Source organism: Ammospiza caudacuta, chromosome 1, assembly GCF_027887145.1.
Source record: "Ammospiza caudacuta isolate bAmmCau1 chromosome 1, bAmmCau1.pri, whole genome shotgun sequence".
NCBI classification, from domain to species: Eukaryota; Metazoa; Chordata; class Aves; order Passeriformes; family Passerellidae; genus Ammospiza; species Ammospiza caudacuta.
In genome coordinates, this window is record NC_080593.1 from 79,892,167 (window position 1) to 79,919,000 (window position 26,834).

Genomic DNA, 26,834 nt, shown 5'->3' on the forward strand with positions numbered 1-26,834 from the left:
AGGATTTACATAAGTCTTTATGTATATGTTTTTCCTCAAAACAAATGAACTGTTTTACCTTTCAGAAAAATCAGCAAACAAAAGATGAATAGCATAAATGAACAACCCTGCATGTGCAAGTAAAACACATATACTTGATAGAAGTTTGGTTTTCTGTCAGTGTTGTTAGATTAGCATGTGGTACTCAGTGTGAGTCAAATTTTAAAAAGGTGTTTTATGACGTGCACTCACATAGAGGACACACCCCCTTTTAAAAAACCATGAGGGTATGAGTGTGATTTTTTTTATGAGGCATAGAACAGCCTTGTTCTGAAGAGACATGTCCTAGCTTCTTTCTTAGCTTGTCAAGGCAAGTTTAGGGTGTTCTGATCCTTGGTGCTTAGCGCGGTGTACTTTTCTAGACAAACAGGTTTGTGTGCTTTTAATGATGACAGATCTGCAGTTGCTACTGACTGTGCATTGTCCCTTCAGTTTTGTCAATTTAGCTGCTTACTTTTTTGGATCCACCTGAAAAATTATTGAAAAGGTGGTTGGAAAAAAAATATGTGTTTTGAAATGCGTATGAAAGCCTTTCTCTTGCCCTGTATGTGTAACAAGGACTAGACTATAGAAGCATCTTCTTTTCTCCAACCTCATTGGTACCCCACTCCTACTGCAGCAATAGTATTGTTTTAGCAGGAAAGGGCTTTAGGAACAAAAATATCCCAAAAAACTGAATGCATGTCTTGAGTAATTTCATCACAGTTTATAAATATAGGAGCATGTATGTTAGAAGGGGGTGTTGTCATTGCAAAAGGAGATCTGTCATTTTAAGCCAAAATTGCTTCACTATATTGAGCAATTCAATCATATTTTAATGTTAAAAAAAAACCTGAAGATGCATTAAGCTTACCTTTGTTGAAGGTTACTTTGCAGCTGATCATTCAAACTTGCTCTGTCATTCTGCTTTGGGACCAAACTAGTCCTAGTACAGGGCAGTAAAAGCCATTGGAATTTATGCCAGGAGCAAACAAAACTTTACAGATTATACATTTGCCTTCTCCTTTGACCGAGAATGGCTTCATCACTGTAGTTCACATATTGTCTCTTGTATCTGCCTCATCACCTTGTCTGTATCTGCCCCAGGTGAGTTAGGGATAAATTGGGAAGGTGTGTACCACTCTCCACTGTGGGCTTAGGGGCTGATCATCCCATTGCAAGACTTCTTGCCATCCCTGGATACAAACCACCCTATAATTGCTGTGTTCTGGCTTTTAGCTTACAGATCTCTTTTGTCTCAGTTCTGTGCACCTTCTTGTTCACATCCTGCGTAGGGGGAAGAGATATGCAAAGGTGTGTGCTGTCATTTTTGAGTTCTGTGCTTGTAGTATTACAAATATATTAGTGTGGTTCTTGAGCATGGCAGATTTTTGTTCATTTTCTCAGTGGCATTGAGACCAGGAAGCACCTTTTTTACCTTAACAAAGAATACACTAAGTTGGGATTTGAGTTTTGGGGCTTGCTTGTTCATACACACATAAACATGATATCAAGTGCAATATACTTAATTGTAGTGTAAAGTGTATATAATTTCAAAGGTACAGAACAAACAATTAAAGGGAAATTTTAAACAGTTACTTTCTCAGAAAGACAAATGTTTATGCAGATCTTCCTCTGTTAACTTGTGTGTTGTTCTGTATTTGAAGAGCTGTTTCTCCAGCATTTAAATAAATATCTTCAGATGTTTGAGCTCAGTTTAATCTTCCGTTACTTATTAACATTTTTGTCTCACATACTCATACCCGTGTTCCTAAACTTTTCACTACTTCCTAATTCATACTACAAAGTTATTTGCTGCTGATGCCAACTTTTGTCAAACATGTCAGCGACTTTATTTGCTGCTGCCAACAACTGCAGCTTTAAAGGGTCAACAGAGAATTTTCTATATTTCCTGATATCTCCTGGGGAGGGATGAATATTGAATTAGATTACAGATTATGTTCATAGTGAGAATGATGCTTGGCTCTGAACATAATTGAGGCTCTCAGCTGAATCTTTGCTGTTTGCAAGGTGAATGACAAAACGTTGTTCTTGTCTATGTGCAACCATCTTTTTGTATCAGTCAAGTCTGTTAACATCTTGTGACACCTTTGTGTGAATTTCCATGAAAGAGTGTGTGCTTTCCCTTTCTGGTCTGTGAGAAGCATAGGATATACAAGTCCTTTCTTGATTCTTTCAGGCAGGCTGGTACTGTCTGGTATTTTTTTTCAGGCTTTGTGACTAATACTGCATTTATTTGAAAGTTTGGTTCTATGCTATCACCACGTTTGTTTTCCAGGAAAGGACAAAATTTAAGATGGCAGTGATCATACGGTTCATGGGCTTTCATTGCTACTTCATCTCCCATTGTGTTCCTAATTGGAAAAACAGTGGGTTATCCAGCTGTGGACATCAGCATACAAGGTTTATTGCTCATCTTTGAATGCTCAGATTAACTTGCATGCTAGACTAGAATGTGGCAAAATATGGAAAGATAAACACTAATGCTAAAAATGGAGGATGGCCGCATTTGAAAACAGAGCCTTTTGTGAAGCACTTGGGGGATTTGGTCACCTCTCAAGTGAGGCCATCACAGGACACATGATGTGGAGAGGGCAAGTGCTGTGGCAGCCACTCTTGTCGACATTCAAAGGCAAATTGTTCCCAAGCTGTTGATTCTGGTTCACTTTTAGTTAAGTACACACTGCGGAGCAGACTGCCTCAGCCTTGGGGAGAATTCCATAAACCGCATGGTGTGGACTGTGCTGTGAGTCACACAAATTATGGTGTTTGGACTGGCTCTGGGATGAGTTGCAGTTGTCTTGTCTCTGCCAGTGGTTGGTTATTGATGCAGGTGAGCAAATTTCAGAAGAGCAGAGTGGAGGATGAGAGAGCAGCTTTTGCTGAGGTGAGAGGCAGGTTGGAAATAACTGCACTATATATTGTGCAGGTCAGTGCAGAGGCTTTCTGTGTCATATCCACCCTCATTTGCATGAGTTCAAGCAATAAACAAGTTTCAAACCCCTTTTGATTAGCTTTTTCCTTTTGAATTAAGTTAAGAAATGCTAGGTAGGCACATCCACCTTTGAAGTGGTGGTGATGATTTGACACGTGCCTGCCTTGTTTAGGTGGAGGATGTGCACCATGCCCAGAGCACGTGGGGTTCTGCTTGGGCTGCAGTGTGGTGGTCCCTCGGTCACCCTCCCCTGATGGGGAGGGACAGTGACTTCCAGGTTGTCCAACAGTTGGGTGTGGTGTCCAGGAAGGGTGAGGGACAACACAACCTATTTTTGCTCACTCTCAAATTAGGAGTGCAGCTCGCCCGCCAGTAATTATAACCATCTGTTATGTTTGTGTGCATGTGTATGAACAGTTCTGTACCAGCCACGTCGACATGTAGTGCTGTACCAGCCACATCCACATCAGAGGGAGGATGATGGTAATTAGGAGCTCAGTTTTCATGGCTAGCTTCCCTTCTCTCTTCAGCTGAAGCAACAAACATTGAATAACTTGGGTGAAAAAGCAACATTTATCCGATTTTTGAAAAAGGTGTTAAACTGGAAAAGTTGTCTCTTCCCTGACAAGGTTGTTGCAGAACTCTTAGCCACTTCATGGTACAGAATGCTCATTTCTATCTGTTCTTAAAAGGGATTTTCAGTTAGTTTTGCATTGATTTTTAAATCTATTAGTGTTTATTTACTTAAGCAGCACATTCAGTTGTAGTTTGTTAAGCTTGCAGTAATTAGATAATTTATCTCCCTCGAAGTCATGAGGGCTCCCAGAGGCAACTAGTTGATGTTTGTGCTGTACTAATCAATAATCACCAGAGGGATTTTTTCAAATTCTGTTTGCAGACACAGACACTTTAGTATCTAGGTCAGTTGCTCTCTGTGACTTGTTTTTCTGGGTTTTTGCATATTTGGTTTTTCTCTGAGTACAGTAAAACTCCTTTTGGATCCAATGCAGTTGCTCTGTACCATGCTATGATGGTCAGCAGGAAGTGGATATTGCTGCATGTTACAGTGAGAAAATAGTGGGGCACACTAAAGTAATAGTTGATGTAATGCAGCCAGACATAATTCATACATTTCAATAGCACTCCTGCTCAGATGTCCTCTAACATGGGCACAAGTTGTAGGTGAAGGCAGAGAAACAAAGGAGGATGAGTAGAAGCCAACAGAATCATAGAATCACTGAGGTTGGAAAGGACTTCCAGTGTCTTCAAGGCCAACCTTTGACTGAATGCCACCATAAATACCACTAAACCATAGCCTTAAAGTGTTTGTTAATAAAGAGAAAACCTCATGACTGGTTTATTAAATGGAAAAAGTTGGACACACTCCATGCAGAAACTGAACCTAAAAGGTATGTATGTCATGGACCCCTACAATGTCCTGGACAGCTCAACAGCCTTGGTCTTTGGCCTGTCGTGTGCCTTGTTATAAATAATTGTGGGGCATGGACTTTAAAAACCCCAGACAATGGTACCCAGAAACTGTCATTAATTAATACTATAAAACATGTATATAAAAACAGTACACATGCCTAGAACAATTACACTAGCCCCTAGAAGTACATTTATCTTGTCTTGTCTGCAATCCAGCTGTGGTTGCATGGTTCCTCTCCAGAGGCATCCACTGCTGTAGAGCAGTCCCAGGTAACCAGTTTGCAGGATCTCCTCTGGGGTCACTAGGGAAGCTGCTGTTTGTTTAATTGCTCTGCTTTTACAGTAAAGAAATCTTCAAAGATTTGTGCTGATGAATCACAGTGTTTTTTACGCCTTCCTATGCTGCTGAGAAGATGGGGAAAATTCTTGCCACCAGCTCTTTCCACAGAAGTGTGGAAGCAGAGAGTGCTGTTGCTAAGAATGCATGACAAATGTCTATACATAGCTGCTTACCTCCATAATTAGAATGTTATGCTTGCACACATCAGATAATGTTTTCAAAATGCGGTTCAAAGCGAGTTCCTGTCTCCAAGCATTAATTACAGCTTCCATTTCACATCTGTTACTAGAGAGCAGCCGACAAAGATCTATAAAAACACAGCAGGGTTTTAATTGGAAATCTAGTGAAATTTATTACTGGTGATTGTTATTTCTAAAGGCTGGTCAGTTATATAGATCAAAAATTGTCTACCACAGGCAAATTAACTTTTTTTTTTTAATATGAGTGAATGGAGAAACATAGCTGTAATGATATGAGAAGTAAACAAATGCCATCAGTTGGTTAACCAACCTTGCTTCTAACTTCCTCCAGTCTGCATGACTTCTGGAAATGCTAATAGTTATAATAACAGCAACAATAAAGAGTGTTTGTCCGAACTCTTGTCCTCACAAAGTCCTCAACTGAAAATACTGGGGATTTTAAAGGTGCTTATTTTCAGATCCAAGGAGGTATTTCAGCCTGAGGTGTTGTGATCAATGTGATAGTGTTAAAAGAAATGAAAGGTGTGTGTCGCTGAGTACCCTGCCATGTATGCCACAGCTACACAAACACTTTGCAGTGTGTGCAGTGGCCACATGTGCCCATGCCTGCACCAACACATAAATTTATATTATGGTTTGCAGGGCTTTAGGTGGTGTTGGTAACCTGCTGGGTGTGCACATGCCAGCATCAGTGGGCTGCTTTAGTGAGGTGGAGAGGGTGAAGAGGTCAAAGTTTTATTAAAACATGAAAGCTTGCTCTTTCTATTCTGCTCTGTACCAGTTTAATTAGTTGGACTGGCAACAGGATCAGTTTCTGTTGACTTCCATGAGTTTTCTATTTGTAATACAAAAGCTCTAAACTATCTTTGGTATAGATATATCAGCAACTGCATATATATATATGGCAACTTCATATAGAAAACTGCAAAGTAGATATCTGTCATCATGTGCAGATTTTGTCATTGATGATGGTATATCTTGCTGATGTCTTCCCAGATTTGAAGTCTCGTATTCATTTATTCTATGTCACTGCTAACTCTATGAGCCAAGAACAGAAAGCAGACCAACATGCAGAATCAAAAGAAAAATTATAAGTCATTTGCACAAATGCCAGCAGCAGCTTAGTGCTGTTCAGAGTTTTTGCAAACGGTGCTGAATGTTTCTGCACGTGCCGTTGCCTCGCTTGGAGGTAAGCTTTGGCTCCTTTCTGTGAGATCTGTTGTTCCCAGTCCAGCAAAGTCTTTGACAGGAGGGCAGGAATTTGACTCCAAACCTTAGGGCGCTTACCTGTCACCAGCATGTTTTCTTTACATAGGTTAGGCTTTTACTGTAAAGCGAGATTTAAAGTGAGCTGCGCAAAATTTCCTGCCTGTGCTGTACTGTCCAACTGTCTTACACACATATTCCAGCAGTTTAATACTAGAAACGCTGCAAACAACCCATTTAAGTTGGGAGTGAATTACCTTTATAGCTGTTGTTTATCTGTGTAAATGGATCATTGATTCATGGCCAGCCTGTTATTTTTTATTTGAAAAGAGGTGGTCCCTCTCTCACAGGCAATTTCAGCTTTTTCCCTTTGATGTTTGTCAGTCTCTCCTTTTAAAAGCAAACGGAATCCAAAAGTTCCATGTAGCAGATTTTTGACAGTTAATTCCATTTGCCATCTCAGTCCTGATTTCTCGACTGACGGCTATTTGGCAGCAGTTCAGTGCCATCCAGCTAACTACCTGGCACAGAGATAGATTTCAGTTATGCTGGCTTTTGATTTCTCTTTTCATGCTCTGTTAAAGAGTAATTCCTGCTCTTCCTGCTTTCCTCCTAAAAAAGCCCTTTCTATAGGAGAGGTTTTCAAATATTAAAGAGCCACAGAAGTTATGGAAATCTGGATATCAGTATGTAAAATACTTTCAGGCAGAATTAAACAGATCTGTGAAGCTTTATATAAAAATATTTCACCAGTGTTGTAAAGACAATGCTCTTTGGTTCATTGTTTTACCAGCATTTTGGTTCTCCTTTGTGTGTATTTTCTCTGAAAAGCCCCTTCATCTCTCCAGTATGAATGTATAGGAAGGAAGAAGACCATTTTTTTCTTTTCCTTGCTGGAGGGTAAATTAGACCTTCAGACAGTTTTGAAAGGCTCATTTGAGCATTGTGCAATAACAGAGCAGGAGGAAGAACTAGTTTGTGCCACAGGCCATTTGAAATTAAGTGATAAGCCATGGGGTCTCTGCTTTTTGTGAGGCCTTTTTTGATTTGAGCTGGGGCTTTCCTGGTTAAAACTGTGCTCACAGATTGCTACAGTCTCATGTGCAAACTTATTTTCACATGCAGCATTGCAGCCCATGAAAATAACAAAAATCAATGTCTTGTTCTGATCAATTGTGTTTGTGTTCAGGAGGTCGCCGCCTCTATCTGCGTGGCAATGGCAAAGAGAGAAATTCTTCAGTAATTGTTTGTATGAAAACTGTACAGAAGATCATTATTCTGACCCAGTAAATAGGATTGCTGCATGGTAGAGATTGCATTGTATTAGTCAGCAAAAAAAGTACAGTAAAAACAAGGAGACTTGGGGCTTTTTATACAGGAGAAAAACTACCAGAGACCTGTGAATATCTTAAAGAAGGAAAAATGTCTATCTGATATCTGTATTATTATCTGCTGGTTTGAATTTACCTTTGGCTGTAACAGTGCTCTTTTATCAACCTTTTTTGAATTGATTTCATACTTCCTAACTGGATTGCTTTTGGTGTGGATTCAGGCAAACACTTGTAGTGTTTCCTTGAGTAATCCCCATTGACATGGAACAATCTGTCCAAAAGGAGAAAATGAAGAGAAAAAGATGAGATTAAGTTGTGAACATATCTCTTAACCAGGTGGAGAGGTCTTCACCATCTCTGAGCCTTCTGTGGAAGCAGAAAGGTGTCTGCCTCCGTGCAGTTTGGGGTATTTACATTGGCACCTAAGGTGACCAAAACCCAGTTTTTAACCCTGAAGAAACAGGCCTAGACACTTTCACTTAACTTCCTAGAACAAGGACTCAATGACTGTGCAAGATTGAAGCTGTAGGGAGCTGAAGGAATCTCTTAGTGTGGAAGTTAAGGTAGCTGGGTTACAAAGTACAACTTTTTTCCTGGAGAGATAGTGTAGCCTTTGCCCTTAGAGGGGCTTGGGAGCAGGACTGTGTTGCTTAACACTGTTGCACCAAGGGAAGCTTAAGGTCACATTAGCTGGACTGAAGGGTCAACATCACAGACAAGGCTGCATGTAAGAGGGTGTCCTGTTGCCCAACAGTTGCCTGTGATAGTGTGAAATCACATTTAACAAACTATTCCAAAATCTTCTTGTGAACTGTGCTGGTGGAATCAAGCATAAGGCCTGGCTTTGAAAAGGCCTTGTTCTGTTATGCCTCAGATCCGTTCTGTGCTCAGCACAGAAGGAGAGACCGTCAGGGAAGTGGTTGGTAGGAGAGGCTGCTGCAGTTTCCCTCATGGACTGAAGGACATGGTTTGAAGTACAGCTGAGCAGTGTGAGAAGACACTTTCCCAAACCAGTGACAAGGAGAACATGTAGAAGGTGGGTCTTGGCTGTAGGTGTCTGATCTTTCTAGTGACATTCTGTGTCATGTTCCGGTTCCTTTCTAAAGGTCCTCTCCTGTGGGTGCTAACTCTTGAATTTGTAATGTGGCCTGTGTATTTACAAGCAGCTCATTTTGCAATCAATCCTACAGCTGAACTTAAGAAGTAAAAACCAACAGTTTAGGGGTCATAATGTTGAGTGCATTTACAAGGAACACAGATAGAGAAAAAAGCAAAGCTGATGTAAATTTGGGCGGTTGGAAGTTCACCATGAGTCACCAGACATGGTGAGGACAGCAGGAGCCCAAGGATGTAAAGATGATTATAGAGTATAGCATTTCCATCTTAGGAACTGCTTGATTGGTTGAAAACATTTAAAACATGCAGTTTTAAAAAACATTAAATTGCAGTTTAGTGCTTCACTTTGATTATGGTTTTTAAGAAAGAAGCTTTGCTTCAGACATGAGGCAACTGGATTCTGTCCCACTGAAATTAGCATGGGACTAGCTGAAAGACAGAGTATACTTACCACAGTGAGGATAAATCGAGATCCTACCATGAACGAGGGCATTAGTTACCATCCTCTTTATGGCATACCATCACCCCTTCTTCTGCCTCCCCTAAAAAGCACACCAAAATGTGGACCAGCTGTCTTTCTCCTATTTCTGCTGATGTGTATGTGGTAGACATTAGGTTGTCTCTGCCACAGAATAAACACAACCCTGATTACCACCAATCCTTTCACCTGAGGGAGCTCTGAACCACAAAGGCCATAGCTGCAGTGTGGAGCAAACTCTTCTATTCCCAGGTTTTTCATCCTGACACCTTAACATTTGGTGTTGAAAACATAACAAAGTTTGATGGCTATTTTGTGGTCTTTTGAAAGTTGCCTGCCACTGCATGTTCTGTGAAAGCACTGGTTTTATTTGGTAAGGTTCCTGTAGCTGTGATGATTTAAAGGTACGTGAGATGCAGAGGTTGTGTGGAATGGTGATAAAAATCTTTTCCCATGCCTTTTGTAAAAGTAACATAGAAGTAGACATTTGAGTAGCTTATTTGAGGTGAGCCAGCTGTACTGCAGTTTAATTTGAAGTTTCCCATATATTAAGGGTAAGCCCAGAAAGTAATACTTGTGGAATATATTGGCAGGCTAATACCAATACCCCATTTAAAAAAAAAAATACTTTTACTTTTCAGACACAGCATCAGTTCCGTAAGAGACTGCAGGAAATTCAGAAGTTTTTCAAAAACAGTCCAGAAACATATTTTTTGAGGCATTAGTAAGCATGCTTTTCTTTCTCTAATAACATAGATTTTTTCATGCTTTAAAGAAGAAAGCCTTGAAAGTGCTCTTAAGAGAGTTGGACAAAGTCCTGTTTCTCAATGTTAGTGTATATATCTGTAACAAAAATCTTAATTTCTGTAATTAATCCATTCCAGCATCTCTAGTTTCAAGCTGTGAAGAATATTTTGAGTTTTGGTGGTAGTAAGGAAACACAATGATAGAAAAAAGTAGAGTAATGCAGTCTTCTTACACCTGTTTTAATAATGCAAGCAGTTTCTGTTGAGGTTGTTGATCAAAGATTTAGTTTGGGAGCAGCACATAATGTCCTTCAACAGAGTCCTCCACTCTGCTTCTGCCTTCTCTCTCCCACTTTCCCTGTAGCATGAGATATGGAGAGCCTAAGTGTGTGTCCTTCCTTGCTTCCCCCTCTTTATTTATTAATTTATGGAAGCAGGAAGACTGGGATGCTAAAAGTCTGTGAAGTACAGAGGGGCACCTTGATGTAGAGAGTGTAAGGTCATGAGAAGGGCAGTGTAGAATAAATTTAATGACCTTACATGGGAAAAGTGAGCTTGGGTGGAACACAGATATCATAAAGGATCCTCAGAAACAGAAAAGTTATTGTGGAGAAGTTTTGACATAAATGGGAAGAAGTGCAGTGTGTATGATTGCTGAGTATGGAACAAACCTAAAAGGATATACCCCAAAATTCTAAAAAGCATCTGTGAAGGGGAAAAGATGAAAAGCAGGGTGGATCTGGTGTATTCAGTATGTTTGGTTTATAGGAATAATGAAGTGGTCTTCCATTAGGGCAGTTTTCTTTTTCTTTGCTTTTTCATTATAGAGAATCTAAAAAAAAAAAAAAAGAGGGGAAAATTTCTTACTCTACTTCTTTCTCTTTTAATCTGAAAGCCTTTTCTACATGGGAAAGTAAGACATTTCAAACTGTATTTTGTTCCTACATTGCAAACTTTTTTCTTGTAATACTAAGTGTAAAATGCACGAAAGTGGATTTGGATCAATAAAAGCTTGTATGCAATTTAATTTGTTTGACATCAAACTAAAATAAATTGAATGTGTTTTTAATAAAAAACCCCACCTGCTTATGTTAGACAGGACTACTCTGACTATATTAAGTTTTACTAGAGTACTTCTGTGGATAACAGCAGTCTTTGTCAGCTCTTGTTTAAGACTAAATTGTTTTTCAGTGTTTGAAGGACTGTGGGATGATTTCAAGACAGAGGCTCAAAGCTATTTGCTATCAGAAGGCAACAAGCAAAACAAAAAGCATTCAAAGAACTGATGAAAAATCTCTTCCTTTCTGAAGTACATCTTTAATTTTGTCTTGCCTTACTCCATGTCTGGCTGAGAAGATAGGATTGGAACTTCTAATTTTGAAAGTCCTTGTAGACAATCAGCAAACAATCTTGTTTACCCTTTTTGCTGAAAGGAGGAGCAGGAGTGTCTGTGGTTTGTGATTAAAAGTGTTTTAGGGGATTAATTAACAATGTAAAATTCCAGTAAAATTTTGAAAGTGCAGAAGGAACCCAACCTTTAATACAGTAATCAAAGTGCTGCATTGGGATTCAGGCTGAGTAACTCAACTTTCACTTATTCTTTGGCTTAAATAAATGTATTAGCCATGATCTGATTACAAGTTGTTGCTGGTTTAGTCTGTACCAAAGTAGTTCAGGAGTTTGTGTATGGTTCTGCATGAAGCCTTGAGACAGTCATGTATCAGGATTTAAGGGGTCAGGCTTCTAACAGGAGTTCTCACAGTATATCACTGAAAAAACTCTCAAACTATTTCAACTGGAAGTCTTCAGAACTCCCCTGTCTGCTTGATAGTGCTCTGGCAGCATTTCTCCTATTCATAATTGCTTTGGAATACTTTCATTAAAATCAGTAATTATTGACTTCCAGAATCAGATTAGAAACTGCAAAGAACAAAAAGAAAATTTAGATTACTGTTTTACAAGCAAAGTGGAAGTGTCATTCTTATGTGAAAATACCTTTTCTGAAATTTCACCTGCTTTGTGATGTTGGCATCATATATAATTTAGAGATCCTGCTTCTGATTGCTAACCCATTTAATTTGCCATATGCTATGTCTGGTGCACAAATGGTGCTCAGGAGACAACACACATCCACGAGCAGTCCTGCATTTTTTTGTGTGTTTCTACACCGGTTTAACCTGCTGCTAAGATGCTTGCGTTTGCCACACCAGAAGGTCTGCCCTGCAAAAAAGGGGCTTTGTTATGGGCTGCTCAAGGTCTCCAAGGGAGGGCAAGTGGAGGAGCCTACAAGAAAGATTGAGAGGGAATTTTTACAGAGGCATGTACTGACAGGACACGGGGGAATGGCTTCAAACTGAAAGAGTATGTTTAGGTTAGATACTAGGAAGAAATCCTTCACTGTGAGGATGGGGGCACTGGAACTGTTAGCCTGGAGAAGTTGTGGATGCCCCATCTCTGGAAGTGTTAAAGGCCACATTGGATGGAGCATTGAGCAATCTGTTCTAGGGGAAGGTGTCCTGTCACGACAGGAGTGTTGGAACTACATGATCTTTGCTCTCCTTCCAGCCCAGGCCATTCTGTGATTCTATAAAATTGAGAGATGGTAGCATTTTTCATGGGAGTACATGTATCCTTCCCCCTTCTCTGAGGTTCCTAACTTTGGGGCTCTTAGAGCTGCCAGTCTGGGATCTACTCTTATAAAATATTGCTACTAACAAGACCTTGTGATAGGTACTGGATGGGATAAGTACTAAGCCTGGAAGTGATGTAGGAAATTATTCTTGCAGCAGCAGATCTTGCTGCAGTGGAGTATCCCAGAGGCAATTTACAAAGACTTCTAGAATATTTGTCTTTTAACGCGACCTTTTAAAATAATTGAGATAGTTTTTAATAACAGTGCTGCTTCAGCCCGTTGATACTTTGCTGAACTACCCTGGGTGAAGGCAGAGCCTTTGCTTGGGCCAGCTAACTCCTTAGTCCATGCAGACTAAATTGTGGCTACCCCTGGGTCAGACTGTGAAACCTGGTAGGTGATAAATGTGATACACTGTGTCTGTGAAGAATATGCTTTTTTCATGATCTTGCCTTGGGATGAGGAAGTTGTTTTTGAAGTCCTGATTTTGTTCTGTCCTGTGCCATTATAATTTGGTGGCAGTTTGTGCATGCATTTAACTTGTCCTGCAAAGAAGTAGTACATACTTTAAGCACCAGAAGACTGGAACCTCAAATCTGTACCTTTCTCAGTAGAGACTGTGGTTCTTCACATTTTTGCTGAAAGGAAAAGATAGAGAAGGAATTTTTTAAATAGTGACATGTCTGAAGTGTTGCTCAATGAGGTGATTTTTTCACCAGTATGATTTCTGCTGTTCACTAGGTTTCTTTTATTGCTGTAATACACTGCCCATTTCTCTATTATACCTTACTGAATTACAAGGCAATGAAGCCAGCTCACTTTATTTAATAAACTTTTATAATGCACAGTAATGGCTAATATTCTGCAAGTCTTTCTGTCACTTTAAAAAAAAAGTGCTTAAGTCATGTGAAAGACTGCCCCATTTTAAATGAGTGTATGAAGAAGTGGACTGCTGTCACCTCTTCTGATATTTACTGTTTTTGAAGAGAAGCAAGAAAAGTCCCAATGCATAGCCAATAGTGATGCAGTTTTGCCAGTGCTTTATCATGGAGGTACTGTTCTGTCAGGTACTTACTCTTGCAGAAGCTATAGAGTGATTATTTACTTATGAAACTAGATTATTTACTTATGAAACTCATGTTTCATGGGGATTTTTTTATTTACATCTTTGCCACGGCATCTGTTGTGATGATGTGCCTCAAGTTACTCTTTTCCAAAGACTTCAGCCAGACTTTAATAAGGGAAAGAGGAAGATCTGTAGCAGTCTCTTTTATTGGTCATACTTGGACTGCAGTCGTGTAATTGAAAAAAGAAGCCTCTTAAAATTTTTCCGTGTGCAATCTGTGCTGAAATATGTATCAGACAGCGGAAGTTTGTTTTCAGAGCCTTCCTTGTTACTTATTACTTATTTAAGAGTCCAAGAGGGGATGATCCCAGGAAATTAAGCTGTTGTCTCAGTGCTGTAATTGCCTGAGATACGATCTCATGCTGAAATGGTATCTCTCTTCTAGATGAAATCTTCTGAGCTGTCGCACAGCATGGGAGGGTGGGGATGGGGTGGTGTTATAAAACACAAAGATTGAAAATTCACCACTCTGTTAAAGGTGCTAGAGTTACAGTGAGGAGGGATATTCCCCTTACTGCTAATAAAATTGTCATGATTTCAAGGGCACCACTGCAGTTCCCTTCGCAAACGCTCAGAGCTGCAATTTGTGTCGGGCCTGATGGAGGGTGAACAGGTGGATAATGGGGGCTGTAACAGCAGGGTAACAGTGAGAAAGGAGAGCTGACACACAGCGATAATTGCATGTTAATTAAGGAGAAAAAGAGGGAGGCAGGTAGATGTGCGCTGTAAATGCTGCAAAAGAGACTGCTAGAGGGGAAAGGAAAGTATGGGGGAACTGATGGTCCCTTTGTCTTAGTGAATGCCCTGTGCTGGCTTAGAGAAGGAGGCTGCAGGGGGAGCACATGGGGCTGCCTTTCAGGGGTTTGCAAGGTGCTGCTCCCCTTATCCATCTGTCTCTGGTTAGGGGGCTTTGGAGGTGAAGAGAGCCCCAGTCCTGCTGTCAGCTTCACAGCTGGCTCCTGTCAGTGATGAGAGGATTGGTGAGGCATCTGTCTGTACATGGGGGCTGTGTTGCAGGGCTGGAGGCTGCCCAGCCTGGCTTTTCACCAGTCCAGAGCAGGGCTGTTGTGGCCAGGTGTCAGCTCCCTGCCTGTAACTGCAGAAAGGGCGTTTAACGAAATGAAATTGGTTCTGCAAAAATAACACTGCACATGCTGTACAGTATATCAATTAATTTCACATGCCCCAGAAACTCTGGAGATAGCATGCTTAATGTTATCTCCTACCTCACTTAATGGGATTTTATTAGAAAAATGTATTGAAGTGGATAGAGGGTGAGGGAGAAATTGAACAGCATTGCGAGCAGACTGTTGAAAATGATCAGGTTACCACAGCCTAATGAGTTAAGGCAATGGGAATGGGCATAAGCTGCTACCTGGGTGGTTTTGACTGATGTACTGTCTAATTGCAGTGGGATAGAAATTAATGACTTGCCAGCTGCTGTTCTGCATCCAACTAATATTAAAAATGTTGCAGAAACCCAGTGGTTCTGGAGCATCTGCCACTTCACACACTTTTCTTAGAGCTTGCTATTCTAAATATTATGGTCCTAGTGTCTACCATGATGCCTGATACTTCTGTTTTAAAAGTGAATAGCAGAGAAGGACTTGGATACTCTACATGGAAATACAGACTTTCCACTGTTACTTTGGGCTCAGTCAGATTTTTAATAAGTTCAGCAAGTCCCTAAGGACGCATGAGAAGCAGCTGTAGGCCAGCGCTGATAGGCATTACCATGCAGCTGTAAGCAGCATTAAGGCAGGGATTTGTACAGTCAATAAGCTCACTGTTATAGGTGGGGTAAGCCTGAGAACATGACAGAGGTGGGAACAACTCTTTCCCTTTTGTTGCTTTTCTTGAAGGGAAGAAATCAGGGAAAATTGCTGGCCACCTTCACCCAAAGGATTGTTATGATTTTGCAAACGTGTGTTTATGTCTGTCATTAGAGAAGAGTGTCAATCTGTTCCCCACACGTGTGCTAACAGCTCTGGGGGTGCTGTGTGCTTGCAGACCTACATTGGTTCGATAGTGGCCTCGGTGAACCCCTACAAGAGCATCCCGGGGCTGTACGACCGCGCTGCCGTGGAGCGCTATAGCCGGCACCACATGGGAGAGATCCCGCCCCACATCTTCGCCGTGGCCAACGAGTGCTACCGCTGCCTCTGGAAGCGCCATGACAACCAGTGCATCCTCATCAGGTGAGTGCTGCTGCTGCTGCTGCTCTGCGTGCCCCTGATGGTGCGCTGTGGCATTCACGTTGTCTGAAAAATCCCTTCGCCCAGGATTTTTCTCCTGGGAAGCTGAGAAGGCTCAGAGAAAAAGGAAGACAAATTCTTATCTCACTTGCTTCTCCTGTGTTGTGCTCACATGTGGAATGTGTTTGGAGATTGTTTATCCAACAGGTGGTTGTTCATTGGTTTCTGCTGTGGGTTGTTTTCACTCTCTGGCCAATTAGTGCCAAGCTGTGTCAGGACTCAAAAGAGTCACAAGTTTTCATTATTATCTTTTTAGCCTTCTATAAATATCCTTTCTGTATTCTTTAGTATAGTTTAGTTTAGTATTCTTTTATAAAATATAGTATCATAAAAGAATAAATTAGCCTTCTGAGAACTTGGAGTCAGGTCATTCCTTCCATCATTGGGACACCCCGCAAATACAATAGCGAGTCTTTCAAGGTGGTTTGGGAGCATGGCTGTGGGCCACATGGGGAGAACTCCAAAAGAAAGCAGGCTTTTTAAACAGCACAGTTTCAAGAGAGTTCTGAACTTGTTTTGTGTCATTCTGTGTACCTCTAACAAAACGTTAAATTTTTTTTATGTGTCTTACAATTATATTTAGTGAAAAAACTCGGTTGAATTTTTTTGGGCATTTTTGATCTTCACACATCAAATGTTACCCTAAGTGTTTTCCCACCAGTTTAAACATCTCTGTGCAGCTCAGTAGTTTCTCACCACTAGACTCTGACTCCTATATGGAGGAAAAGAAAAACTTAACCTACCAGTTCTTGAGATATGCAGTAAATAAGAATAGCAAAAGAGAAACCCCTCCACATTTCAGCCACTTAATTCTGCCTGATTAATCTTCCTTGCCTAATCTTGTTGTGCTTTAATTTAATGGTGATTTAATAGCTTCCCGTTTGAGCCACTGTGTTGCTGGTATTCAGGCTCTGGCTGGGGCCGAGGGTGCTTTAGGGAGCAGTTGGCATTTCAATAGCTTTTCACTGCTTCCAGCTCCTCCTTCCTTCTGCCTCCAGAAGAGCTGAAAACGCAGCCAGCTCTTTTCCCATTCCCCAGCCTGCCAGCTCAGCTGTGTTGGCTCACACACAGGCAGGGAGACCAAAGTCTGGCCCAGCAGATAGGGAGGAGCAGGTCACTGCAGCATTGCCCCAGGCTCCGGACAGGGGTGATGCTCAGGGGGGTAGGAGACCTTATGTTTCCCCTCCCTCTCATCTCTTGCCTTCCCAACGGTTTTGTGATTAGGCCTACTTGCTGTCCCCTTCCTGCACCACTAGGTTACATGTGTAGAGCTCTTCAGGCACAAGCTGACATGATTTTGGCTGTCTCCCGACCTCCCCAGGAGTCCCTGTGGTGGCTGTAGGACTGACTGCAGCACGGGACAGACAGTGGGACAGAGAGGGGCTGAGGCACAGTGAGAGCAGCACCTTTGGCAACAGGCAGTTTGTACTGACATTTCAGACCGTGGGCCAGGTTGCAAGGCTTCATGGATACAAGGGGGATTTGGTGTATGTAGTTCAGCACTCAGGCTGTTGTTAGAAATGTGGATTAGCTGCAACACAGCCAGGCCTGCCTTGCAACTTTCTGCAGGCTCTCAGGTCACAGTGCCCACCTGCCTCGCTTCTAGGCAGGTTCTGCTCTGCAGTGACACAAAGCTGAAGAGTGTGTTTTTTCAGCTTTCTTTAACTGTATTTCTCCTTCTTATTACTTGATACATAGTTCTGTGCATATAAAGATGAGCTCAGGTAAGAGTCCAAGCAAAAATAAAATTCACAGAGATCTTTGTCATGTGACAATAGCTAACGTGGAGTAATGATTTTGTGTTTTATTGCCAGGCAGTTACTTTCGAACACCCTGTGTTCACACAAATTTAGGGATCAAAACAATTTCTGGTGGCCATTGGTATTTTTGCCGTTTTGTACTAGCGTCAGTATTTTACCTTTCATTCCAGTTCCTCACAAGCTGCCAAGAGGAAAGGGGGTTATGTCCTAAAATGGACATAAGCAGAAGTGTGTGATGTTCCAGGGGAGTCTTCAGCACTTTCTGCTCTGTAAACCATGTGCTTCGGTACAGATAAGCTATAATATGGAGAAGTTTTGCATTAGGAATCCCTTTTAAAATTGTCTACTGTGGTCATGGATTGAAACAGTAAGTTCTGTGTTTCAGATAAGTGGCACAATACAACTTATAAGGGTATCTTGTTACTGCAGAAATTGAGGAAATGTGCAATTTAAATTTAAAAAATTGCATGCCAAATCTGCTGTCCTGAAAGAGCATTAGCTGCTCTATCTGTGAAGGATTCAGAATAGGATTTTTTAAAATTACTGAAGGTTTCCATGGCCTTTCTACAGCGTAGGAAATTCCCTGTTGTCACATATCTCGTTTAGGGCATTGGAAGTGCAGGTATAACAGTGTGCTTGGCAAATTCAGCATCCTGGTCATTCCTGCATCTTTTACTGATTTAGAATTAGACATTGAAACAAATCACTGTACTGTCACTGTAACTTTCTTGGTTGCTACTGGCATTTGAAAGAGAACGTAGCCAAGTGAAGCTCTTTAGTGTTTTAACTTGGACAAATATTCTGGTCTTGCATTGTTATGTAATAATGTAAGAGATGATGAAGAGGAAGTTTTTGTTGCATCTCGAAAACACGGTGGTTAAAATGAGGGAATTATTCACATTCTGATAGGCACTATGAGCTGCTCCTGACCTTGGGATCTCAGCATTGGGTAGCAAATTGTAACAGCCACACAAAGGAAGGCGCTTGGAAAGCTTTCTGATGATCCTCTGGACTTGAAGTGCCCCCTGCTGGCCCCCAGAATTAGCTCAGCTTTGGTTTGGAACTGCTTTCTTCTGGCTTTCGGTTCAAAAACCTGTGAAAAAATATTAATATTGGGATATTTTTCTGGCTGGGGTAGGGTGAGAGGGTGAATTGCAGAAACATGATTAAGAAAAGCTCAGAATATCATTTAAATGTGAGACCATTTTTTCCTGTATAACCATCCAGGTCAGAGGTGAAAAGGAAAGAAATACAGAAGAGATGATAAATTGAATCACCCAGAGATGCTTATTTATTGGTGTGTGTAACAGGCATTAATTAATGATAATGCAGCATAAAAAGGACTTAGCAGCCTAAGACGTTAACAAAACAGCATACCGAAGAAGCTGTACTCAACTGGTGTATTAGAATATGTACATTGTTGTGAAATGGTGTTTTAACTGTCCCAGGCTAAAAAACTAGCATTTTTTCTGTAGACAAAAACATCTGCATCAATCAATTCTCAGTTTCATGTTGGCTTGAACTGTTACTGCAGGGTCCAGTTTCATTTAAAACAGGGGGGAAAAAAGCCCGCCTGTTAAAAACATCTTCTGATTTTTCAGCTGGGTGGCTCAGGAACATGAAGAAAGTCCATCTAATTTGAGCAATAGCCAAGTAGCTTGTCCTGGTGTAGGAAAGGGGCTGAGCTGCCCCATGATTAGCTGAAGTTCACAAGTTGAGACCGAGTTCAAACCTCCACACCTTTATTACAAGAATAGGAAAATATCTTTAGGTTTGGTTTGAGGTTTTTTTGCTGCTCTGTTTAAAGTGACCTAGTCTGTGCTGAAGCAAACACATGCTCTATTCTCAGATAAAATTGCAATTGATCCACGTCAGAGCACTCCCACAGTGTAAAGGGAGCCACAACCATCGCTCTGTATGACATTCAAGTCAGTGCCATGAGTGGGAAATCACTGTCTGATACCAATTTGTTCTCTCTGTTATTATTATCTCATGGCCTGAGACTTTATGTTATTGTTTTTCAGCTTGAAAATCAATATGAAACAATGTTTTTATATGGGACCCAGACCTGTGGTGGGTGTGGTGTCCTTGTGGGGCTGATGCACCAAAGTTCAGATGTGCAATTGACGAAGTATATTTGCTGAAGGGGCCTGTTTTGTCTGTGTGTATCTGTCTTGGGGTTTTAAAGGCAGCAGACTGTAAGGCCCCAAAAACCTCACTTGGTGAGACTCCTAAAAGGATTTACAGTTGTTTGTGTACTCAGACACACGGGAGAAGTGCTGAGAAGATGTTCTCAAGGGGGTCAAAGCCACAAAAAACTTCACTGGCAACTTTAGAAAATCAGAGAAGTTTTGCAAAGGTTTAGAGCAGCATTCCATCAACACAAAACACTTGTCAAAGCATTAACTTTGCCCTTCTAAGCTCATCCAGTTTTAAGTCACACAGAGCTCCAAGAAGAGGGAATTAGAGGCAGAAAGAGAGAAAGGCAGAAAAGATACCGAAAAGAACAAGTATAGCTATCACTCCTGTTTCCAGCGGTGTTCAGCTGATAGAAATTCCAAGAGGAGGTAGGGTCAAGACAGGTGTTGGCCTCCTGTCTCACTTCAAGTACCCTTTGGTCTTCCTCAGCTCTTCCCCACTGTGGGGCTTCTGGTCATTTGGCCCTCAGGAGCTGGGTTAGGGCTTCCAGAGGTGCTCATGGAGCAGCGCCTCTGGTGTGTCAGTGATTAGCAGCCACTACAGACTGTTCTGCTGTCCCTTACCCAGACAGAACAGGGAAATGATTTAGTGTTACCTCCTTCAGAATGAGGAGTCTCTCTCAGTGACCTCTTTTTATGCTGTAGCAGTCATGAGTCCAGGCTGCTGTGCCCTTAGCCCTGCATAGAACAAGTCATGGGGAAAGTCTAAAGATCTTTTAAGTGGGGGCCTTGTGGCCTGCTGTCAGACTTAATATTGTTCACAGTCCTGAACTTAGTGATGTGGAACAAGCTGGGCACTTAAACTCATGGGCTGGAAAGGTTGCTGGAAAGGTTGCACTAAAATATTCACCCTTTTACTGACCTTGTAGGCAAAAGCTTTCTAAGCACTCTGAAAGACTGATCCCATGTAACTGTAGAAGTGAATAGAATGGAGTGGTTTCTACTAAATGAGCAGAGAACATTGTGTAAATCCATCCTTTAGACTTTGTGGAACTGAAGGTGGTTCAGAGGAAAATTTTAAAAAGTAATAAAAAATATAACATAGGAAATGGCTAATGGAGACAGGCACCTTGAATTTGGGGCACTAACCATCAGGTCATGCACAGCAGAAAGAGTGCCAGAATGAATTGTTGGTTTCTTCTTCCGCCGTGAGAACTGAGAGGTATCAAATGAAACTAATGGAGGTGGATCTAAAAAACAAGACCATTTGCTTTTTAAGGGAGTATGGCTAGAAACTCATAGAAGATAAATATATTGAGGGTTACAAGACATGTGAAAACCAGATTTAGATCAAGAGGCCTCTGAACAGCGAATAACTGGGAGCTGGAAGAACACAAGGGAAATAATCTATGTCTTCCATGGGCATCTCCAGTTGGCAACTGTCAAAATAGGACACTGGGCAGTCTGAGTCTCTCCTGTTCTGAGAAAAAAACAAGAGCATGTAATTGTGGATAACGCTAGCTGTACCAGAGAGAGGTGCAGGAGATATTTTTCCATCAGCTTTGAATGAATGGCGCTTGTAGAATGGTGTCACCAACATCTTTTCATAAAAATCCTTTCTTTAGGATTTTTCTCCTTTCTGAGAAGCTGTGGCCTTAGCAACAAAATGCAAACAATGGTTATCTGCTGCTGTGGAATGCAGCAGGTGGATCTGTGATGGGTCTTGGGTGGATGTTTGGATTTACTGACCACTCATGGCAGAGCTGGGTCTCACTCTCTGCTGAGACACAGACCTTTGTTATTCATTCCTTTTCTATTCTTAGCTTAGCTAGCCTTCTGAGAACTTTTCCTTCTATTTCTTTTAGTATAGTTATAATGTAATATATATAATAAAATAATAAATCAAGCCTTCTGAACATGAGGTCAACATTCTCGTCTCTCTCTTCATCCTGCAACCCTTGTGACCACTGTGACAGAATGGCTCTCAGTTACAGTGGGGTAACTTTCAGCTTCCATACAGATTCTGCAGATCAAGGGACAGTGGGTGGGGCAGAAGAAGGATGTTACCAGTGGAAGAGGTGATGTCCTCAGTGTCACCCTGTGCCTGCTTTTGAGCTATATGCATGGCTCAGAGGGAAGGAATCAGGCAGCAAGAGGTGTGTATCATTTGATGATTTATTGCACTAGACAAGAATAATGCAAGGGTTTGTGAAGCTCTCTCACAACTACTAGTAAAAATGGTTTTTTATGGTGAGTATTGAATGCAGGAATTAATATTAAGTGTTTCTTCTTGGGCAGAAGAGATAAGTGAAAAGAGAAAGGGAAGGAATACTGAAAAGGCCAGGCATCAACAGCAAAATTACATTAAAAACGTCAACGGTAAAATTACATATAACATACTACAGAATTTGTTTGATGTGGTATAAATATAATGGATGAATCACACTTGCTGGAACATATTGGCATTTATGAAGATGTCTCATTATATTTCCTGAATGTCTCTTCCCTAATTTTATTGTTGACATTCATTTGCAGGAAAATGTCATACTGTATTTATGGGTGGTGCCTTTCTTCCTTGCATTTTACTAGAAAGCATCATTATACTTTGTTGTAACCTCAAATCATTACTCAGCAATGGCACAACAAAAGACTGTGAAATTATCTAGGCTTGCTCCACATGCCCAGTTGGGCTCTATCAAAGTCAAAATTCCCACTTGCTATAATGGAAAAGGTGAAGTAAGACCAAAATGTACCCTCTTTCTTTGGGAGTAAACTGGAATTAGGTACAGCTTAATGAGGAGCTAGGCCACAGCTTAGGATACAATGCTGTTGCTGTAGATGAAGAATGAGCAAGCTAGACAAACTTTCCCTACAAGTTATATTTCTTAATAGCTCACAGTGTCTGTTTAGGCTACATAGTTGAAGGGAATGGGTACTGGGGAAATGAGCCAAATCTAAACTTCCCCTTTTTAGAGTGTTGGTTTTGAAGAGAAACTGAATATATTGCCTTCTGTTTGTATCAGCAGGGTTGCTTATTAATAATTTGCTTTTAAAAAATGTTAATTTAGCATTATCAAATAGCATTGTTATCCTGTGGGTGGTGATGAGAGGTTTTCTGATATTTTCTCATTACCATATTTCTGATGGTAATGAGAGGTGGAAATTGGATATTTTGAACTCACACAAATCTGGTTTGTTTCAACGGGTATATAAAAAGTTTGTTTAAAGAGCAGGTAGCTCACCAAGAATTTCAGTATTAATTATATGAGTAGCCTTTATGTGTTGGAATGTGTGTTGGTGTCTCTAACTTCCTCCTCCTCCCAGCAGGGCTCCTTCATTAGCTAGATTGCTGCAATGCATACCAAACTTTCCCATACAATTCTTAGTTTGGTCTTTATCCCTTTACCATGTCTTTGGTGTGAGTTTATTTTAACATGATGGTGGGAAGTGTTGGATAATTGTTTGCATTCAGAGAGCTCTTTGTTGTCTCCTAAGTGTGTGTACATATGCAGTCAGTGCCTTGAAATGCTGTCTGGGCAGTTACAAAGCTTAAGGACAGCTTGTGTTTTTCCCTGGATGTCATATTCAGGAAGTGTAATGGGGTGTTCTGGCTTCATTTGACCATCACTTCTAATCACCCCAGTCTTCCTGGCCTCCAGTAATGCAGAGTTTGGGTGGCTAGCCAGAGGGCTTCTCCACTGGCCACTGGGACTGTGCAAACCATTTCTTCCTCTGCTTTCAGTGGCGAAAGTGGTGCTGGTAAGACGGAGAGCACTAAGCTGATTCTCAAGTTCTTGTCTGCAATGAGCCAACACTCACTGGAGCTGTCCTCCAGAGAGAAGACCTCCTGTGTGGAGCAAGCTATTCTTGAGAGCAGGTATGGGATCTTAAAATGCACAGGTATTTTTTTCAGAAGACATAAACCTTGACATGGAAATAAGATCTTGCAATGCAATCAAATATGTGTGTGTGTTTACTGAACAGTAAAATGTGTACAGGAGAAAGGGAAGTACTCCATTAAACAAAATTACCTGGCTGCTCTAGAGAATTGTGAGCACGGTCGTATCTCTTAGTGAAGCAAAAATACATAGAGTTGTGAATTGCATGAAGCTTTAATGGTGGCTTTCATTTGTGTTTGGGGCTGAATTCAGATAATCAGAGTAATGGGTATGGGTGATGGGAGGGAGATACCTTTGGTTCAGTTTGTGTAGCCTGAGGATATGGTAGAACAAGATACAGCATGGTGAGGATAAAGTGCTCAAGTGGTAAAAGCATGCTGAGGAAAGGGAGGATAAGGAGAGCTGATAAGAGAGATGAGTAAATGCATCAGATAAATTGGACACAATCTATGCAAGCAGAAAAGAAATCTTGGTGTTGACGTGAAATTACATGGTTCTAAACTATTTAAAAACAAAGGCAATTTGAGATGCTATTACTTTTGTTTATCTTGCTTCATCTCTGCTGTACATGCTGTATCTTGATGTAGTTATTTTTCTAATTTCCCTAGGACAAGGACTCCTTGCATCTATCTAGCAATTTGCCTGTGCTGAGATTTCTTATTTCTATCATTTGAGTACTGCAGTGAGAACTGTGTGCATCTTTTGAGCAATTACAAAAGAAGGAGGAAGTAGCAGTTCCTACTCTGAAGCTGCAGAGTAGCTCAGTGTGATATTTCTTCCTGTTGCATGAATGCTTGTATCTTCTGCTAGAAAACTGAGATGCCCATTGCTAAATGGAGGGTAATGCTGGGATGTAGGCTGCTGCTGAGTGGAGTGTCAGAGGGGAGCTTGTCAGAGTGCTGTTCCTTTCACCAGCTCCATGTGAAGTTGTTGGCATGCTGGTCACATGTTAACACTCCTGTCATTCTCTCTCTTCACAGTCCAATTATGGAAGCTTTTGGCAATGCAAAGACTGTTTACAACAACAACTCAAGTCGCTTTGGGAAGTTTATTCAGCTGAACATCTGTCAAAAAGGGAACATTCAGGGAGGGAGAATTATGGATTGTATCCTCGTTTGGTGATTTGACCCCTGTTTGTGGGAAGCACATGTGCACCTCCTTGATGGAGGACTGAGGGAGAGCTGGCTTGCCTTTGTCTGTCCTTTCACCCCATCCTGAAATATACACTGTTAAACTGAGCTGGTGTAGGTGGGAAGGGGAAGCAGCAACACCAGATTCACACATGCACTCATGCTTTTGTGGTGGTGTGGGCTGTTTGTACCCTTGGAGGAGTAGCACTTTGTATTGCTGCCCCTAGCGTGACATGGCTCGTGTGCATTTCCCATGTAATGAGCTAAAACAGCCTGAGTCATGGGGAATAACTTGAGTTGTCAGCCATTTCCCTCATTACTGTACCCAAAGATAAGCTGCTTACTTCTCTGGAAAAGTACTTGAAAGAGCAGAGCTGCTCAATTTCTGCTGTGTGAGTCTGGGTAGGTTAAATCCTCGGATTTGTCCTGCATTTGCCAAAATCAGTCCGTGAGCCACCTCCACGAGAGCAGCAGAGGTGTGGGGATGAGGAATATTCAAAGGAGATCCTACCTGCTGTTTTAAACATAAACTGTGTTTTCAGTGGGGAAAATTTAATTCTTGAGGTTTTTTCCAAGCTTTAGGGAAAAAACAAAAGCACATGTCATTTAAAATTCATAATCTGCCAAGTCCGGTTTTGATGGGATGGAAGAGAAGGTGTTGATACACTAATATTAGAACTGCTACAATATTATCATTGTTGCTACTTTATTTATCTTGTTGTAGATGTATTGTATGAAACAGGCTTAGCATGTTTTAAGAAAAGACCATGATAGTCTTCCTATTGTCTCAAACAAAAGAAGGAAGCCTCTGCATTAATTGATTTTTACTTTATTCCTTGACTGAAGCTTCTCTTGCTGGCTCCAGATTTATTGGAAAAAGTAAGTTGATGTTTGCGTTTGCTTATTTAATTGAGTTTGATTAAATTTTTGTCTGAAACTGTGGATAAAAAATTTGTCTTCAAAAATGATCACTTAAGTGGAAACTATTTTTTACTTTGACAGAATCGTGTAGTAAGACAAAACCCCGGGGAAAGAAATTATCATATATTCTATGCTCTGCTGGCAGGGATAGAAGAGAGAGAGAAAGGTGAGTGGCAAAACACAAGTCACATAGCTGTAGTGGTTTCCTGCTAGCAGTCAGCAGTGGTGACAGCAGTGGGGAATTTAACTGCAGAAACCCACTAACCCAGGCTGAGAAATAGGTTATTTATTCAGCTGGGATTCAGTGAGTGTGAATTTGAGCTCAACTTGATAAAGGAACCTGCTTAGCTGAAGAATGTCACTGAGCTGACAGTAGTTTTCCTCCCAGCTTCTGCTGTGGCCTTGGGAAAATTACTTGGGGACAAACATGCCTCATTGTGTTCAAACTGAATATTTTTGCTGGTACTAAATAACTCCACAGCAACAAAGATAAATAATTCTGGTTGCTCTAATCCTTTCTCATAAAGAATAAATCCACTGAACAATAGAAATGACATTTGTATACGTGCAAAATTGCCTAAAGCTGTTTCATCATCTCCCTGTGGGCCTGCTGTCTTTGCATGATAAAAAGTAGAGTTAACTCTATTATGCAGCTAAATAAAACAAACCCCAGCAAAATAACCCCCCATCTGATTTTAATATAAAACCTTGTCTATGCATTGTCATAATTTCTGAACAAATGAATTGTGAACTGACATAGTAACTTGTGGAGTACTTCTGTTTTAGTATTCCTTTTCACTCACCCTGTTTTCTCTCATTAGATGCTTTTTACTTATCTGTACCCGAGAACTACCACTACCTGAACCAGTCTGGATGTACAGCTGATAAGACAATCAGTGACAAAGATTCTTTCAAGGAAGTCATTGTGAGTTGCTTCCCTATTTCTTTTGCTTTAAAAGTGCTGGAAGTTCAGGTGTGTGGGGCCCATTGACAGAGCAGGGTACAAAGCCTTCCTGTGCTTTCCTCCATGTGCAGCTCTCTCATTGAAGCATTAATCTTACAGGGATTTATACATTCTCAGAATGCTTCACTTTCATTTTGAGCATGCCTTTATCTTTCCTCCAGTATTTCGTTTCTACTTTGTTGTTTCA

The 26,834-nt window shown here is 41.0% G+C and overlaps 1 protein-coding gene across 1 annotated transcript in view; it reads left to right on the top strand.

Moving 5' to 3' along the window:
• The window catches only part of MYO10 (myosin X), a 163,986-nt gene that overhangs the window by 73,859 nt on the left and 63,293 nt on the right, over nt 1-26,834 (top strand). The window contains exons 4-9 of the mRNA XM_058818033.1: nt 15,591-15,778; nt 23,476-23,610; nt 24,613-24,737; nt 25,628-25,641; nt 25,765-25,849; nt 26,505-26,608. Of these exons, the coding sequence (XP_058674016.1) occupies nt 15,591-15,778; nt 23,476-23,610; nt 24,613-24,737; nt 25,628-25,641; nt 25,765-25,849; nt 26,505-26,608 (651 nt within the window). The remainder of the gene's footprint in view (nt 1-15,590; nt 15,779-23,475; nt 23,611-24,612; nt 24,738-25,627; nt 25,642-25,764; nt 25,850-26,504; nt 26,609-26,834) is intronic.